General features: G+C 49.0%; 3 protein-coding genes across 3 annotated transcripts; all 3 read right to left on the bottom strand.

Moving 5' to 3' along the window:
- Positions 1–649: 649 nt before the first annotated feature.
- On the bottom strand, positions 650–2,678 carry LOC112883875 (actin-depolymerizing factor 7). The gene is made up of 3 exons (XM_025949132.1): positions 2,533–2,678; positions 1,083–1,348; positions 650–995 (listed from the first exon to the last, which is right to left on the bottom strand). The coding sequence occupies exons 1-3, from the start codon at positions 2,533–2,535 to the stop codon at positions 845–847; spliced, it is 420 nt and encodes a 139-aa protein (XP_025804917.1). The 5' UTR covers positions 2,536–2,678; the 3' UTR covers positions 650–844.
- A 1,446-nt stretch (positions 2,679–4,124) lies between these two features.
- Positions 4,125–8,285, bottom strand: LOC112888078 (cation/H(+) antiporter 20). Its single transcript, XM_025954429.1, has 3 exons — positions 7,077–8,285; positions 4,867–5,826; positions 4,125–4,750 (listed from the first exon to the last, which is right to left on the bottom strand). Exons 1-3 carry the CDS (start codon positions 8,283–8,285, stop codon positions 4,370–4,372), a joined length of 2,550 nt encoding a protein of 849 aa, XP_025810214.1. The 3' UTR covers positions 4,125–4,369.
- Positions 8,286–12,977: 4,692 nt separating this feature from the next.
- On the bottom strand, positions 12,978–16,270 carry LOC112885849 (ACT domain-containing protein ACR9). Its single transcript, XM_025951525.1, has 6 exons — positions 15,923–16,270; positions 15,163–15,378; positions 14,972–15,077; positions 14,520–14,859; positions 14,131–14,430; positions 12,978–14,051 (listed from the first exon to the last, which is right to left on the bottom strand). Exons 1-6 carry the CDS (start codon positions 16,149–16,151, stop codon positions 13,896–13,898), a joined length of 1,347 nt encoding a protein of 448 aa, XP_025807310.1. The 5' UTR covers positions 16,152–16,270; the 3' UTR covers positions 12,978–13,895.
- Positions 16,271–18,234: the final 1,964 nt, after the last annotated feature.

Below are 18,234 nucleotides of genomic sequence, written 5' to 3'. Positions count from 1 at the left end.
TAGCGCTGTAGCTAGCTATGGATATTGCATTAGTCCATTAGAAATGACGTTTAACTGGTATCTGTGGTCATTAATGCTGATTTTCAAGAACGCGAATATGATTATAGTGCGCACTACTGTACTGGGTGTATTCTCCCAGCTTCTTCTCTTATCAGTTTACCATCAGGCGTTGTGTTGTACGCTCTTCTGAAAATCTGATGGATGTCCAGAGCTTCTGTGAAAATCTGTAACGCAGACTCCTGATCATGGGCATGAGCATTTTACTGTTCTTGTATACGCAACTCATTTGGCTGATTTATGCACTTTAAATTCCTGACCGTGTGTATCAGCATTTACTGCTCTTCTTGTATACGCAACTCATGGGCATGAGCCATGAGGCATCCAATGTTTTGCTGATTTATGGACCTTGAATGTTGTTAGGTTCAAAGGTTCCGTGAAGTACTGCTGGTGATTCTGATAATCTGGACATCTAAGAGGATTCCACGGAAATGCTCCAGATGTATTAATTGAAAATTTGTTGACAGATGTTTAACCGGAGATAAGCCATGTTTCGATTTCGGTTTCAGATCTTCCAACCAGATTTTGATAGACTCCAAGACAACTGTATCGTAGTAGCACACTGAATATAATTCTACCATCGAAATGTTGCTGATCATGGCAAGCATAACAGCGTACCAAGAAAATTGACGAACAAGCACGCCGAACAGATAGATTTATCGCTGCAATGGATGTAGTTTACATAGTCCCGTAAGTAGCACATGACAAGCAGCCTTTGCCTCAGGGGAGCACTAAGTCCCCGTCTGTTGTTCATACTCAGGAAGATGCAGTTGATCATTGCCCATGCTCAGTTTGCACGGCCTTGGATCACGTCAAGACCAACCTCAGCGGAATCGGTCGCCTGAAGCTCCACCTGGATGCCGTCCAGCTCCCTCTTGAACCTCTCCTTGGAGCTCGCGTAGATCATCTTGCTCCTCACGCGCGCCGTATCAGGAGACCTTCACCATTGCAGCCCATCAATGTCAAGCACATCAGCAGCCAGAACAGAACGGAACAGTTAAAATGCCAAGTGAGAAAGTACATACCACGCGATGAAGAAAATCTTGCTCTTCTGGCAGTTCTCCTCGGTCACAAAGTCGTAGTCGAAGATGGCGTATCTGCACTCATTCGCAGGGAGGGTCGCAGCGAAATCGTCGTAGTTCAGCACAGGCTCACCGACCTTCTCCACCACGACCATCTTCTTCTTCTCGTCAATCTTGTAGATGATGAAGCGGTGGGTCCTCTTGGCCTTTAACTCCAGGAACCGGAGCTTGCACTCGTCGTCCACAGCCATCCCTGACGCTGCATTCGCCTACAAGTAAAGAAAATTCATAGTCAATGAAGATGATTTGCTTGCACTGCAAAACAATCACATGCTAGTTGCTTCAATTGTAAAAGCATTCGCTGTCAGTCAATATGATACTACTGTAAAAGCAGTTCCATATGGAGGATGTAATGTGAGATAAGCTCGTTGTGATCAGGCGATGGTTACAGAACAACTGTAGTTAGCCGTGCCAGTTCCAGAAGAAGATTGGCTGCAGTTGGGTTGCCTGTACCTCTCATCTGAGCTGAACACAATCAATGCAAATGACTGGCACTCTGGCAGGATAATGGCTGCCGAACAATTCGGTGATGTGCTCTACTCGGTGGATCTGAGTCTCAGCTGGCGGAATGTCCACATATCACAATATAATTGATCAGTGTGAGTTCACAACAGGTCCACAGGAAACAATGACAATGACAACGACGACCACAATTGTGAAGACATGAACTAGGGCCACACATCACGGCACAACTGGTTGGAAAATGATGTGATGCCTTCTCTGACATTCCTCTTTGGTACACGCTCTCTTGGGTTCGGTGTCCCAAACTGCCCGACCTTTGGCATTTGAAGATCCACAGGTAGTAAGAAAGTACATCTAAAGCTACTACCACATCTGATCATTAGACATGACAATTGAACTGAAGAGGCGAGCCAAATGAGTCCTCCCATAGGGTTACTACTTTGCCATCTGATGATTTGAGGTTTTTTCTGATCATGTGATGGAAGTCAGCAGTTAGTAAATAAACTACTGAAACAAGCCCTGTTTTACCCAAGTCGGCAGCACCCAAACTGAAGGACAGGCTAAAATGCTTGGTCTGCTAAATGAGGGTCCGAATCCGTCGCTGAACTGAAAGCGAGCAGGAATGTTCTGACTGCTTCGATTGTTCATCTACGCGATCAATCAAAATCGACCCTAAGCTAAACGCAGGTTGAGACATCCTGCCACTGCGTGAGGACAAAACAGACAATGTGGCGGAACTGTAGCTTGTGAAAGAGCAAGAGCATCGCAGATCGAATCTCGCCAACTCTTCCCTCACCCCTCTACTCGACAAAGATCTAGATCGCGTAGGCTGATGAGCAGATTGGAGAGGTACCGTGCACAGACAACAGCGACAATCAGCAGAGCTGAACGGCAGCGAAGACAGATGGGAAGAGGAGACGGTTGCGCTTACCATTTGCGCAGGGCGGAGGCGATCGCGGCGAGGAAGGAAGAACGGGATCGGCGGCGCTTGCTTCTCCTCTCCCCTGCCTGCCCTGCGAGTTGCTTGGTGCTGGTGGGAGGGAGGTGGCGGAGCGGTGGTGGTATTTGTGCGGGGGAGTCGCGTGGAATGGACGCGCGCCTCCCCTCCGCGGCATCTTTTCGGTCGGAAGGCTGCCACCGACCCCCCGGCCCCACCAGTCAGTGCCTTCCCATGGTCCTCCTGCACACACAACGAGAGCCTACTAGGCTACTAGCTAGTCTCTCTAGCCACCCGTGTGCTGGGCCCTGTGAGATGTGGACCCCAGGGATCCATCACGGCGTCACCTCGTGTAATTCAGGGATCAATTTGAAGCAGCCCAAGTGTGGCCCGGGCCCAAGGCAGGTATGCGATCCACTCACTCTCATACACATAGTCCTCTCTTTTTTGAAAGGAAAAAAAACTTCTTTTTGAGAAAGTAAAAAACGCACACATATCTATGGGTTTATTTAGTCATGATTACGTAAACAAACGTAGGAAGTTTAATTCACGTTAGTTAGCATTTTTGGTGATCTGCCATCAGATTTTAAGGTTTCAGGAGAGGGAGAATGACTAGTTTATCCTGATGAAAGTAAATGCTATATGGAACCTACTCCTTCGGCCTTGAAATACAAGATATTATGATTTGTTCTAAATCAAATTATTCTAAATTTAACCATTGTTCTATATATTTGGTTGATTAGTTTAACTTACAACAAACCAAAATATCTTATATTTCAAGACGGTGGAGTATAAACCAACATGGACACATTCACCCGAGGGATAATTTCAAAGACCAATTCATTATATTCTTGCTAATGCGGTGATCTTAGAAACACTAAGGTCAATCCTGGCATGAGGTTTCTTTCTTTTCTTTTTTAATTTTCCAAGAGTACCGTGTCTAAAGTGCTGTTGAGTTGATGAATGAAATAAGTCTCTCCAATTTATGTCATTTTATTGTTTGATGGGCCTGCTACAACATTTAAAGGATGATGCACAAGATTATAGGATGTCCGATTAAGTGATGTTTTTGCCCCTAACGCCAGTATAGAACAATTTCAATTTTTTTGTCATCTAGATGAATTATTTTCCTGGTTTGTGTGGCACCTCATTGAGTGAAACTTCCATTAGGACTTGCCTAATACGAAACTTCTCATTGGGATTAATCTTATCTCTACTCGTGTGCTTCTTTTGCATTTCAATCAAAATCTTCATATTCCAAAGTAAATATAGCTTCATATGTCTGTTTGAAAGCTGAGGGTTTTCAGATCGTGATTCGGAGTTTTGAACATTCTTCATCAGTTGAAGGTTCGTAGAGTTGAAATGATTTCATTGTTCACTGGAAGAAGTTGAAATAATGAAATTGCAAATTGGAAGAAACAAGTGAAACGTGGAATTGCTTACATTATTTAGTGGAGTAATAGGCAAATGTTAAGTGGTTATTAAGCTAAATATACATGATTAATCTTCTACGAACAATATTTTATAAACATTTGTTGCTATTACGTATTAGCCTTTTTGAGGGAAGAGTACGTATATTAGCCGGGTAAAACAAGCATGAGAATACTTCTTTTTTAAACGAACCAGGCAAGAGAATACATTATTTCAGTAGCGTATAATGGTTATCAAAAGGAAGCGAACACTTAACTATAATTACATGCATATCGATTCCAAACTTATTCTATCAGAAAAAACCTTAAAAAAGCAATTAGCAATATTTTTAGCTAGTCGTCGCCATCATCCTACCGGATCAAACCGGCGCTTGATTACTCGATCCAGAACATGCAAGCCCTTACGGCTCGGCCATGGCCGTGTCCTTGGCAAACTCGCCGTCGTGAGCGTGGCCATCGACGACGACAGAGACCGGCACCTCGTCGGCGTTGCTCATGTCGTGCTGCTGCACCACGAGCACCGACGACGTCACCCCGTGGCCCGACGACGCGAGGGCGTCGCCGATGGGCCCGAGCTCCGGGTGCTCCGCCGGGCGCACGGCGAGCTGCGCCACCATCGAGGACGGCAGCCGGCCCTTGCCGACGACCACCAGGCCGTACTCCCTGCTCTTCCCGATCGACACCACCTCCTCGATCACGTTGCCCACCACCACTCGCTCCTCGAACCGCACCAGGGACCCCATCCTCTGCCGGAACTCCGCCACCGCCGCCTCGTCCAGCTCCTGAATGCGCCATCGATCATGCAAGCACAAAAAAAAATTGTCATCTTGTGAATTCGATCCTGAATTTTTACTGGGCTGGAATTGGGCGTCGCTGGTCGCTGCCTTAATTAAGTTACCTTCTCCTTGCGGGTGTCGATGACGGCGGTGGAGAACGTGTAACTCCGGTCGGCGTTCTTGGTGTTGGACGGGCGCAGGGTGACCTCAGACTGCTCCTCGCTGCCGGCCTTGCCGTCGACGAACCGCACGACGGTGACCTCCACACCGGGGTGCTCGGCCATCCTGCCGGCGAGCTCCAGTGCCTCCCTGTCGTCCGGCCCGCCGAAGAACACGACGCAGACGCCGTGCGCGACCTGCTCCGAGCTCACCTGCTCGCCGCCGCCGAAGCCGCGGTCGACGAGGACAGCCACCGAGCATGGCGCCTCCCGCAGGATCCTCCGGTTCACGGCGCGCCACTCGGGCCCGAGGTTCTCGACGTCGTCGCCGTGCCCCGTCTGGCGCTTGTGGAACGGCAGCACGACGAGCGAGACGCGCTTGTCCTCGGCGACGGCGGCGACGTCGTCGTGGATGGTGTGGAGCGCGGACACCGCGGTCATGGGGCGGACGCTGACGTGGCCGAGCTGCGCGTAGGTGTCGAAGGCGACGTCGACCTGGTCGTGAGGCTCCCCGGCGCGGCGCGGGCGCAGGAACGGGAGCCCGTTCCGGCGCGCGGCGCGCACCATGAGGATGGAGGAGGTGCGCTCGGTGAGCTCGACCATGCGGAGGATGTAGAGCTTGACGAGGCGGCGCGGCTGCGTGTGGCCCCGGATGGTCTCGATGAGGTTGATGAGCGCCGGCACGTCCTGGCCGCCGTGGATGCAGGCCAGAACGCGAAGCTCCTTGGCGCCGGCGCCGGCGCCGGCGGGGGCCGACGGGGAGGAGGGCGCCGAGGGGGCCGCGCCCTGGAGCTTGCGGTGGTGGAGGCGGCGGCGGCCGGCGGCGCGCGCGGGCTTGTAGATGGCCATGACGGTGGGCGTGGTGATGAAGGTGGTGACCAGCGCCATGAGCACCAGGATCGCGAACGTCTCCTCGTTCAGGACCTGCAACGCGACAGGAGATGCTAGCAAGTTTGGAAAAGTTGCGCGGAAATTTCCATGTCCTGCAAATTTCGTAGCTATTCTTTGATTCTTTCTCTTGATCTTGGCATCAAATTGAGTGATTTGAGATGCTGGATGCAGGTTGCAGGCAGCATCGTTTGACACGCAGCTCGATGTTGTGATGCCACGTGGAGATAAAATTGTGCATGACTGACAGGTTGACAAAGAATGCAATTTTAGATAGGCCTCAAATCAAGACTGCTTTTATCTGTTTACGGTTGATGCAGAACAGTCATCAGAGACCTTGGAAGCACTAGCACCGCAATGTATCACGTAGTGAGTAAAGCTCCGTTTGATTCTTAAAGGATCAAAATTTAGCTCCATCATATAAAATAATATTACTAGTATTAAATAAAGTGGGTTTATAATTTTTTTAAATGGGTGCTAATTCGCAAGATGAATTTAATAAACTTATCTAATTTATAATTTTACGATTGTGATGCTATAGTAACCATCCGCTAATTATAAATTAATATATTTTATTAGGTTCTCTCGAATTAGTCTAAAAATTTTAAAATTAATTTTATAGTTAAATTTTATTTAATATTTATAAATGATAAAATTCTCAATTTCAGTTAAAATTTAACCCTCCGAAATTAAACAGCATTTGATCGTGGCAGCACATCGTAGCAAGAGATGAAGGTTCATGGTAGCTCTTGCTCGTTCTACAAGGCGCGCTCCACTTTCCAACGCACCGCGCAGGCAGGCGGCCGGCCGGCCTGACATGACATGGTAGGTGTTCCCAAAGCGGAGGAGGAGGAGAAGGTTCATGTAGGTTTGTAGTGTTTCCACCAGTGGCCGACCAGTAGCTCTAGTCCAACCTCTGGTGTTCGCATCTGTGACGTCGCCGATGGCCTAAAGAAACCTAGTCACGAGCAGCTATGGCGTGCAGCACTAGAAAGCTAGCCACGATGACACGGCCATGAATCGCAAGTTCAGGCACCAACGGGAACCAGGTGACCTCTGCTTTTGTCCTCACATCACATGATGAACTCCTCTTTGGCTCCACGCAAGCTCATTCTCTCTCAGTGAAGGACAAGTCCCAAAAAGAAAGAGAAGAAATGATCTTCTTTTTTTGAGGGAAAGAGAGGAGAATGAACTGATGTGTAACAAAAGATTGCATATTAAGAACGAGGCAGATAGATTGGAGGAGAATATTTTGAACGCACGGTCGAAGCATGCCAGCCGCGTACCTTGCGCTCCCTGCCGATGTTGAGCACGATGAGCTCGACGAGCCCCTTGGTGTTCATGACCACGCCCAGCACCACCGCCTCCCGCGCCGACATCCCGCATGCCATGGCCACCCCGAACGTGCCGGCGATCTTCCCCGCGCACGCCGTGCCGATCACCAGCGCCAGCATCGCCCACGCCACGCCGCCCCGGATCGCCGCCACGTCCGTCTTGAGCCCGCTCGACGCGAAGTAGAGCGGCAGCAGCAGCTCCAACACCAGGTCCTCCACCCGCGCCGTCACGCGCCCCGCGAACGCGCCCTCCTTGGGCACCGTCAGCCCGAAGACGAAGGCGCCGAAGATGGCGTGGATCCCGATCAGGTCCGTCGCGAACCCGGACGCCAGCACGCCCGCCAGCGTGGCGGCGACCCAGGCGTCGCCGCCGCCCTCCCCGGCCGCGTCGGCGCGGCGCGCCACCCACGCCATCGCGGGCTTCACCGCGAGCATCCACGCCGCCACGAAGGCGGCGCTGCACAGCAGCACCCACAGGGAGGTGATGGGCCCGCGGTCCCCGCCGCCGGAGATGGCGACGGCCAGCGCGAGCAGCACCCAGGCGGCGACGTCGTTGAACGCGGCGGCGGCCAGGGCCGTCTCCCCGATGGGCGTGGTGAGCAGCTTGAGCTCGGCGAGGATGCGCGCCAGGACCGGGAACGCGGTGATGGAGAGCGCGACGCCCATGAAGACGAGGAACGGCGCGTACCCGGCCTGGTCGGCGCCCGGGATGGCGCGGCGGAGCGCGAAGGCGACGCCGACGCCGCACGCGAAGGGGAGCGAGATGCCCGCGGCGGCGATGGCGAAGGCGCGGCGGCCGCTGCGGCGCACGGAGCGGAGGTCGAGCTCCAGCCCCACGAGGAAGAGGAAGAAGAGGAGGCCGAGGCTGGCGACGGACTCGAGCACGGGCGCGCTCCAGGGCGGGAAGAGCGCGCGGAGGTAGGCCCCGTTGCGACCCAGCGCGGAGGGGCCGAGCAGGATGCCGGCCACCATCTCGGCGATCACCTTGGGCTGGCGCAGCGGGCGGAGGAGGAAGGCGAGCAGGCGGCTGAGGACGAGGATGAGCAGCGTCTGCAGGATGAGCAGCGGGAAGGCGAAGCGGAGCGGGTCGTCGCCCTGCCACACCCCGTTGGAGGACGTCTTCACCGCCGCCATGTCCGCCTCCGACGCCGACGCCGACATGTTGGCGCGCAGGGGAGGCGAGCCGAGCGAGGAGGGGAAGCAATTCAAACGCACGAGGTGGGCTTTGGCTTAGTAGTCGGTCACTGCCGTGCCTGGAACTGCGAGCGGGAGCGGGGGTCCCGTGATCCGGCGACGGCTCGAGGGAGACGGGCGAGAAGACCCTTTTGCATGTGAAGTGTGGTGGTCACGTGTCACTGACGAGTGGGCCATCTGTGCTCTCTCGGTCACAGATTAAAGGGTAGCGGTCGCTGTCCCAAACTTGTTGGGAATGGCCCAATCTGAATGAAAATCACAACCGATTTAATTTTCGTTTGACAACCTAGCTAAGTACAGCTAGGGTCACGATATTCTTCACTCTAAGTATTATCAGAGCATTTTCAGCTAGCCGTGAGATCAGCGTTATTGTCTGCACTAACCTGCTTACCCAACTTCCCTTCGATGACCTTTCGCCACCATATTTCCAGCGTGCTAACTCGGCGGTTTTTCAGCATGTTTTCACTGGTGTCTTCTCTATCATCGTGGATGGTGACCTCCGGATGTCCAGGAAGGCAGTGATAAAGATACTGTTCTAAATTAAATTATTAGTCGTTCTCATTTTTTTTCTCAATTTTCCTTCCTATATATTGTGTGCCCACACCTCCATCATGCTGCACTGCTGTCTGCTAATACCACCTTGTGAGCAAAGTCAACCACAGAGGCCAGGTCGATACATGGGAGCCGAACACGTGTCACGCTCCTGCTTGGCTGCTAGTTTCTGCCGGGCCGGCCTTTGCGCCACCTCGCTGCGTGCGTGCGTGCGTACCAATAGAACTTGTCACCATCGGCCGTGCGGTGCACGATTCTTTCATCTGGAAGAGCTAGCGCAGCACTACTGTAGAGGCATACTTAATAACCTAGCTACATGCAGGAGCTATTCGCAGTAATACAATTGATGCTGTACGGAGCATTACCGAAGCGACAAAAAAGTTGGCCGGAGCTAGGCTTGTCCACGGTGTCAGCTGACATCGATGACTTTTTGCAAAATCTGTGAGAAATCACTGTTTATATAATGAGCTGACAACGTTGTGTTATATAGCTGATATCAGTGGCTTGGTCGGCTAGCTCCGCCTCTGGGTTGGCACATGCAAAGCGAAGATGCCTTGATCCATGATGACGCCAATTTCAGTCAACCCTGCAGTATAATTATGTCCTGGGTTAGTCTCTCTAATTATGCACACGCTAAGTTTCCAACTTTCTTGCGCTAGTGGAATGCCAGCACGAAGCAAGCGCCGACCGTCCATTCTAAAGTCAATAAAGAGGGGGGGGGGGGGGGGGGGGGGGTGGGCGGCGCTGGGGCTACGGCTGCAACCTAGCCAGCTTGATGAGTAAAATGCATTGACGGTTCTTAAATTTATATACTGTGTCATTTAGAACTCTGTACTCTCAAATTGCAGATTTGAATACCTAAATTTAGTCTTGGATGTCATTCAGATCCATGTACTTTTGAAATGCAGATTCTGCTCCCCAAACTTAGCTTCAAATGTCATTTAGGTCCCTATACATTTAAAATGCAGTTTCATCCCAATTAAATTGATAAAACTACTTTTAATAGACATACATCAGCTATAGTCAGATAAAATTAATTTAATTGAAGAATGTATAGGATATTGATAAGTATGAATCCAAAAAATTTGACCATATTTTAATTTGGAATGAATATCTTAATTTGATAGTAAACATGATGGTTGGCCTTTATATTTGAAGATCATCAAAACTTAAATAACATTTAACTGCTCTTGCTGAGTAGCAGCGACTTATTTACTTATGAATACCGTGAAATACCAAACAAAATATTAGGAGAAACTAAAAGGGTACGGAACGAGTTAGAAAATGAGGCAATAAAAATAATTATAGGCTTGAAAGCATAATATTTTATCATATCATGCTTTATTCGTGAGATGACACTGAATTTGAAGAGTATATGCACCCGTATGATACCCGAAGCCAAGTTTAGTGGGTCTTATCTACATTTTGAAAGTATATGAACCCAAATGACACCTGAAGCTAAGCTTAGGAAGTCGGATCTGCAAAATTTGAGAGTACAGGACCTTAGTGACACAGCCGGACAAGTTTAAGGACCGGCCATGCACTTTACTCTTCTTTATTTTCTGATATATGCCTGGTTAACCGCCTTCTACGTATCTCTAGATACGTATCTTTTACTTATATTTTTAGACAAGATCTATATAATTTGGTACGGAGGGAATAATAGAGGGGAGTAATATATACTATTTTCTCCAATGGTTATAATTCGTAAGCAAAATTAAGGATCAATCCAGACGATGAATGAGGGTGTTACATCCTCGGTCTGGTTCAAATGACTCTCGAGCTATCTCCTCCGTCGAGAGATCGACGTCGACCCGCGTGCAAACAAAAGCGTCGGAACTCCTCCATCGTAATAGCCGCGTCGTAGATTGTTGCCACATGATGAAGATGGGTTGAGCTCCGTAATCCGGCTCGCTTAGCTTGAATTTTATCAGCATGCCGGCGCCATCGATTCATAAGTAAGCAAGCAAGACCGGACGCTGGATCGATGGGATTAGAGATTTAGAGGGTCAATGCGCTCCCATCCTATGTCTCCATCGCATGCCGCATGTGATCGATCCGGTGCGAGCATGTCACGGGCCAGGGGAACGAGAAGATGCACAATTTCTTCGCAGTAAAGCAGCGTCGTCGTCCGTGTTCATCTCCACACACGCCACTCCGAGCCCTTTACAAAGTGGCATGAACGACAGGTGGTGGGCTCTGATCGATATGATCCATCGCGTCCAAGTAACGCCGTCGATCAACTCACATGTATCATGCGTGTACCGCGTACACATACGATGTCTGCTTCGATTATTACTCCTACTATAAGGTGACAGTCTCTTTTTTTTTGTTTTTTTTAGATTTACTGGTTGACAGTCTCGCAGGCACGTGAACGGCATGAGCAAGTATCTACAAGGCTGATCGATCGACCTTAAGGCAGCGGCGGTTCGCCGGTTCCTATTGGAGCATCCTGCTGAAACGACGACGGACTTGGGCTATGGGAAGTCAAAGCACCCTCAAAGGTTGATTCGAGAGAGCTGGCCCGTTAACATTATTAGTTGGGCCTCAAGCGCGCTGGACCGGGCCGCATCGCTCTGTCTCTGCTAGGCTCGAGATTTCTAACCATCGTCTGGGTTGTATTTCTTCACAAGGATGAATGGGAGTGGATGTTCTGTACTGTGTGCTTCTCAAAGAAAAAACGAACACCGGGCTGACATTTATTTGGCCAAATCATGTTTTCGTTTGTGTTTTGACGGTTGCGATTGTTTGTACATTTGTGCAAGCGACGGGAAAAATAAATCGCTCAGGTGTGTGCGTGGGCACAACCGAGCGTCGCACAGAATTCTATTTTTCTTAAATCTCTCCCTCTCTCTGCGAAACTCCAGTACTAGCAGGGGCAAGCCGCTACTTATTTGCACTTGCAGACCTTCCCAAACTAAGACGGCGCTTTATTTTTACGCTCATAATTCAAGCTCATGACACTCTAATCATGCTCCTGATATTTTTCTTTGAACGAACCACGCTCCTAATTCGACTTAAACAAGAGCAGCTAGCGACAGATGCATGACCGCAGCACTGCCGCACGTATAGAGTAGTGCCGCCCTAGCTAGCGACCTCCCGATGGAAAGGTACCAGTGGCGCCGATCGATGGATCGATCCTTGGGCGTTGGCTGCTGGCATGGCAATCGATGTCTCTGCAAGTTGGCCAAGTGGTCTTGGGTTCTTGGAGGCACGGAAAGCGACGACGATGGCTACTTCATCCTCCTCCGGACCCGCAGCTTGCCGCCCTGATTCCTGGAAACCGTCGGCAGCCGCACAAGTCGCTGTCCAGGATTTGGATGGATGGGCATCCTCCTCCTTGCAGGCTTGCAGCTTTCCCTCTCTCTGAATATGCCTGATGAATCCAGTCTCTCCCACCCGCCGCCTTTTCAACTTCGGGTGTGTTGGTTTCCTCCTCTAAAGTTTAGACCCCATCACATCAAAGAGAATCTTATCATTTAGAAGTATTAAATAAAATATGTTTATAAAACTTTTTACACAGATGGGTGCTAATTCGCGAGATAAATTTAATGAGCCTAATTAATCCATAATTTGTCACAGTGATGCTACAGTAATCATCCGCTAATTATGGTATAATATAGCTCATTAGATTCGTCTCGCGAATTAGACCTGGGGTTCTGCAATTAGTTTTGTAATTAGACTTTATTTAATACTTCTAAATGATAAGATTCTCTTTGATATGACCCCTCTAAAATTTAGACCCTGTGGAACGAACACACCTTCAGCTCGCAATCACATATACAAATCCATTTCCTGTCGAAACTGATGAGCTTGCCCGTCTCCCTGCCTCTGAAAGCTGGTGCTACTGTAGCAGGTTAGGCACAAGAATGGGTGTCCTATACCATTGATGTGACGAAACCAGGGGCTCTACTGTTTCGGATATGGTTATTCACTGACAGAATGGCCCCATGTGCAATGCAAGGAAGCCTAGTGATTTACACTTATATATACTAGCAGCAAACAGAATAAAAGTACAATGGGACGTGGAGAATGGAAAACCGCAGGGGCAGGGTGTTGTACATGCTCCCACTGATGATGATCAAATGCCAATAATGCAGGTGCTTCTTACAGCATTATTATCTGCTTTCATTTCCTGAAACAAGTGGCTTTCAGAATACTACCTCAGACTAGTCAGGTGCAACAGCAGCATCCATCATCTGCCTACTTTCCGACTTAAATACATATGCCTTTCCGGGTAACCAATTGCACCTGTGCACAATGCCATGTACATTTCTGCATCCTTACAAACAAGTACAAATTGCGCTTACATGAGGAGACATGCTTTACATTACTCTCGATTCTGAAAGTACTAGCAGCAATCATACAAGAAGGTAGGAAGGAGGCAGGAAAACAAGACAAGGTGGTGAAGCAGATGTAGGAGGACAACAACATCTCCACTAAAATAATTTACAACAAACCGGCTCATGCATGTATCTGTGTCAGCATCCAGTAATCCCCTGAATCAAACAAAAGCTCAATCATTGCTCCAGCGACTTGCACCTCCCACCAAACATGCTCCTTTTTCGATCTCATCTTCTCATATCTTTCTTTTTCAACATGTGCACAACACAGCAGAGGCTGGGAGATTAACACCACCTCCAGTTTCTCCATTGCCAGCGACCATATGCTCTACATTGATCAACTCCAGCGAACATCACTTGCCAAAAGTCTTGCATTGATTCTTTACAAATATACTGACGTATCTGAAATTTCGCGAGATAGCAGAGGGTTGAAGGCTTAGATGATCCTTTGGCATGTCCCATCACCATTTACCTCGACAGAGCGGGCAATTGTGGGTAGCTGACAACGGAGCTAGAGATACCAATTTTGGTCAGGAAGTGTATCACTTGGACTGCCACAACATTCTGGATTCGGGAGTGGCCATAGTTTCAGCCTTTCAGGTACATAATTTACTGGATACATTGGAGCTGACTGTATCAGTCGCCTTCAAGCTTTGGATTCTTTGGAGACAGAAACCGATCCTTAGTTGTAACAGCCCATCAGCGTTTTCCTTACCCTATCGACAACACGGTTCCTATTTGTTGGGCTGTTTGCCAAAGGGAATTCTTTGCTGTCGTCCAGGAGGAATCTGTAGACCTCCCATTGACGCTCCGATGCTGCCTGTCTCCCAATTTCAGCCTGAAATGAACAAAAGTAAATACTAATTCACAATGAACTAACTTTCTACCTTTAAGATTAGTCGTTCTAGGATCCTTACAGAGAAAATGCAGATTCCAAGCGCTTTCAGAGCAAGAGTAGCATCATAGAATACGCGCGGTCGTCCCTTCCCGGATAGCTCAACCGGGTTGGCAACAAGGAGTTCTGTGTCAGGTCCACGACTGACGATCATCACTCTAAGAGGATGGAGCATCTCAGACCTCAGGCGTGACCGCAGAGCCTCCTGTTTCTCAGGATCTATAACCTTCTTGCCATCTACTTGTTTGACAAAAAGATCAACCTCTCGACAACCTTTATTAACTGACCCTTTCTTGTCTGATCTGAACCGCCCATAAAATATCTGAGACAGAGTACCAAATCATGTTATAAGAAACTACACAAGTCAATTTAACTGTATACAAGTATGGTCATGCATAGAGCTCCAAGTACCTGAATGTTACAGTCCTTCATAGTTCTCAAGATGTCATAGATGAGCCCCTTCTGATCAGCGCAAATAATCTGGACCAGTGTGTGCGCAGGGCTCAGGGAATTGTCAAAGTTAATGGTGGCCGTCTGAACCCTTTTCAACTCTGCACTGAGTGAACTCGAGCAGATCTCACTGCCAGCTAGTTCCACCCTGAACAGTTCCTCAGCAATTTTCGGAGGAAGAGAAGAGAATCCTTGCTGGAAACCTTCTGCGGATAGAACCTCACAGCTTATGGAATGACCCAAGGTAGCAATAAGTGTCGAGCAAGTCTCTTCTTGCCTTTCTTTGGTGTGCAACAGTTCCCTTCAGACAGAAAGATGAGACTCATGTTTTTGAATTATTGTGTGCGATGCAAATAACCCACACCATTTGGAATAATCAGCGTGTTAAAACTGAGGTTAATATGTTGGCTTACATGCCATCAGTGATAAAGAAGAGATCCACAACTCTTCCATCAGGCGTGGTCGACACCTTCACTCTGTGGATTAAAAGCTCAAGCTCTGATAGTATATGCGTCACATCTGCAAATCACACAGCACAGTCAAGTCAAATTACAATTTCACAGACCTTTTAACATAAGGTGTGGATAGATGGTCATTTACATACCATGTAACAATCCTTTGCGATCAGGTAACAAGAGCTTGAGGAGGTAGAACTTGGGGGGGCCTGGCTGGCTGATGTCAGGGTAGAAAGGGATGGAATATGAGGAAGGGCACATCGACATGAGGCGGTTCTTGAGGCTCGCCCACCGGATTTTGATGGACGAGGAGCGGGGCACGACCCAGAACACCACGAAACACCAGTGTCCGTCGGTGGATACATCTGCTTGAATGGCAAAATACTAGAACTTCAGTCAACAATAAAGGACTGCACATATGCAGAATTATGACCTGCAGGTTGTAAGGCTATGCAAAATTAGGGACAAGGAGATGAGCCGGCCGGAGTGTTCAACAGCTAAACAGGCGCATCTTTATCCCGTGCAAGCAGTTGCAGTTTGAGTAGCTCGTAAGTATGTACGGCACGGTCAACATAGAAGGCACTAATGATTATAACGACACGACATGAACTGTAGCTAGATTGGTGGCAACTTGGCAGTATAAGAAAAGAAAATGAAGCCTTTCCAGAAAGGCAAAGAAGAGCAGACAAATAACGATGGAATGAAAAGAGATAGATATCGCACTACACCCAAATCAAACGAGAAATCTGTAAAGGAGATGAAACTACTCTTAAAAAAAATAATTTTTGCTCCTGAGCCTATCCAAGCTACTCAATTCGCAATCACAGGAAGGCAGCCGAGTGTGAGCAAACCGAATTCGATCCAGTGAGCGAAATCGAGGGAACGAGAAGAGGCCGGGCGCGCGCGTACCGCCGCGGGTGATGCGGAGGCCGAACTCGAGGATGGTGCGGCAGAGGTCGCAGCCGAGGCCGGCCTGGTCGGGGCAGTTGACGGTGATGACGGTCTCCTCTCCCTCGGCGGCGCTGAGCTGCATGACGACGGCGTCATCCCCCCCAACCGCCGCCGCCGCCGCGCCGCCTCCCAGCACCATCCCGCCCACTCCCCCTCCTGGCCGCGCCGCCACCTCCCCCATCGGCATCACCCGGCCCCGCCGGCGAGATTCCGGATCCTTCTTTCCTTCCCCTCCGGCTCCCCCTCCCCCTCTCTCTGCTGTTCCTGTCCTCTCCTTTCGGTGGGAAAAAAGAACCTCGGAGCGCCGAGCTCCCGTCGCGGCGCTTATATACAAATAAATAGTGGAATTTGTGGGGGTAATTCGGAAATAGAAGCGCGAGACGGCAAGAGCACGATGGGTGGTGGTGGTGGCGTGGCCGCAGCAGCTCGGCGGCGGGTTCATATCTAGGCGGTGGGCTGAGTCAGCGATGGCTGGGCCGGGAAAACCGCGCGCACGAGCCAGGAGGGCCCACCTGCCATTGACTGCACGCCGCACGCGCCGTACAGGTGTCTCCCCGCCATAAAAGGCTACGCGTACTACACAGCTGCCGCCACGCGAGGCCCAGCGCAGGTAGCTTGTGCACGGTTGGCCCGTGGGTAGTACGCGAGGTGAAGAGGGGATCCAGCTCCCCGTTCTCGATCTCTAGCATCCAGACGTCATCTCGTCCGTCAAATCAACCATAAAAGTCGTGCGCTCGACTACCAGGATGTTATATATTTGTACCTATAATATTAGGAGGACTTGCAAAATATACATATATTGTATATAATGTTATTATATTCCTCATCGGAGAAGAGCTATTCAAGCCTATTAATCTAAATTTGATAGCCATCTAGTGTAAATTTTATTGTTCTCTCGATAATAATAATTTTTTGTTTCAACTATGGTTCTTTTAGTGCGGACCTATACAAAATCCTTGGCTCCTATAAGTGAGGAAGCTACCGGGCAGTTGTTTAGCTAGATTATTAAAGTTGTAGCACAATATTGAGTCACCGATCATATTCTAATAGGCTAGATAATAAAATTTGCGTGTGTGTTCTTATCAGGAATTTGAGCATATGTTAATATATGCATAAGCTAATCGCATGTATACCCTTATCTAGATAAGGGAGGAAGCACAATAATAGATATAATAAGCGTTACGGATAGTTATATCAACTTCATCTATATATATATATTAGTGGAATAAATAGCACGCCTAGTGTTATTCATACCAAATATGGAAAGCGACATATAAAAGGAAACCTCCTAAATGACACTATAGTAACACAATAATCTTTTATGCGATCATCCCTTTGTCATGAATGGTTCGAGAAATCCTGCGACTTATTTTTCCAACTTTCTGCAAAAACAAAATTTTTAGTTTTCCAACCAGCGTAAAACAATAAAAGGATGATAATAAATCCACATTCTTCGTGTATAAATATAGGAGTACAATATAGGAAAAAGACATATAGGAGTACAATATAGGAAAAAAGATATTCACCCTCAGCTCCAAGCCTAACGACATATAGTAAAGGCCTCCCAACAAGAGGACGGCTAGAACCTTCGAATCTGATCACGAAACCAAAGCGACAAGTAAAAAAACTCGCGTTAGGGCCGGCCGAAGGAGAGAGGTTGGTGGATGTCGCCGTTGGCTTCGATGATCTCGCTGCTGTCACTAGCAGCAGGCAGGCAGCTGCCGTGCGGGGCTAACGTGGCGTGGTGGCTACAGTCCGGGAGCCACACGTTCGGTCGCCGAGAGAGAAGGGGATCGGATCACCTGCTGCTGCCGAGAGAACTCCCAGGCCGGCCAACCAACCAGTGCCTTTCCTTCTGTTTGCTGTGTCTCGTTCCAGAAGCTTAAGAACCAATCTCCTTCGCCGCCTACGTACCCTCCCTCCGGCACTTTCAGAAAACCGTACGTCGCGCATTCTCTCGAATTCCACGACGACGTGTCGATGGTGTGCGTCTCGCATGAATTGATGGGAATGCTTGTAAAACTAAGGAAACGTTGTCAGATCCAAAAGCTTTACTCACTCTATCCCTAGCTCCCATGTTCTTGTATGTGCCCATTCCTGACATGATAGCTGGAGGAGACAAGGTAGGTAAAAACACGCGCCCTTTTCTATTGCCTACGTACGACGAAATACTGTAACAGTTTTGCATGTATTTACACTGAGTGTGTGCGTGATGCATGTTTTCTTTTTCTTTTTTGCCTGCAGCTGATCGAAGATCGTTTCTTTCTTTC

The sequence above is a fragment of the Panicum hallii genome, chromosome 3, assembly GCF_002211085.1.
Source record: "Panicum hallii strain FIL2 chromosome 3, PHallii_v3.1, whole genome shotgun sequence".
Classification (NCBI taxonomy): Eukaryota; Viridiplantae; Streptophyta; class Magnoliopsida; order Poales; family Poaceae; genus Panicum; species Panicum hallii.
This window is presented reverse-complemented; position numbering and strand designations above follow the sequence as displayed.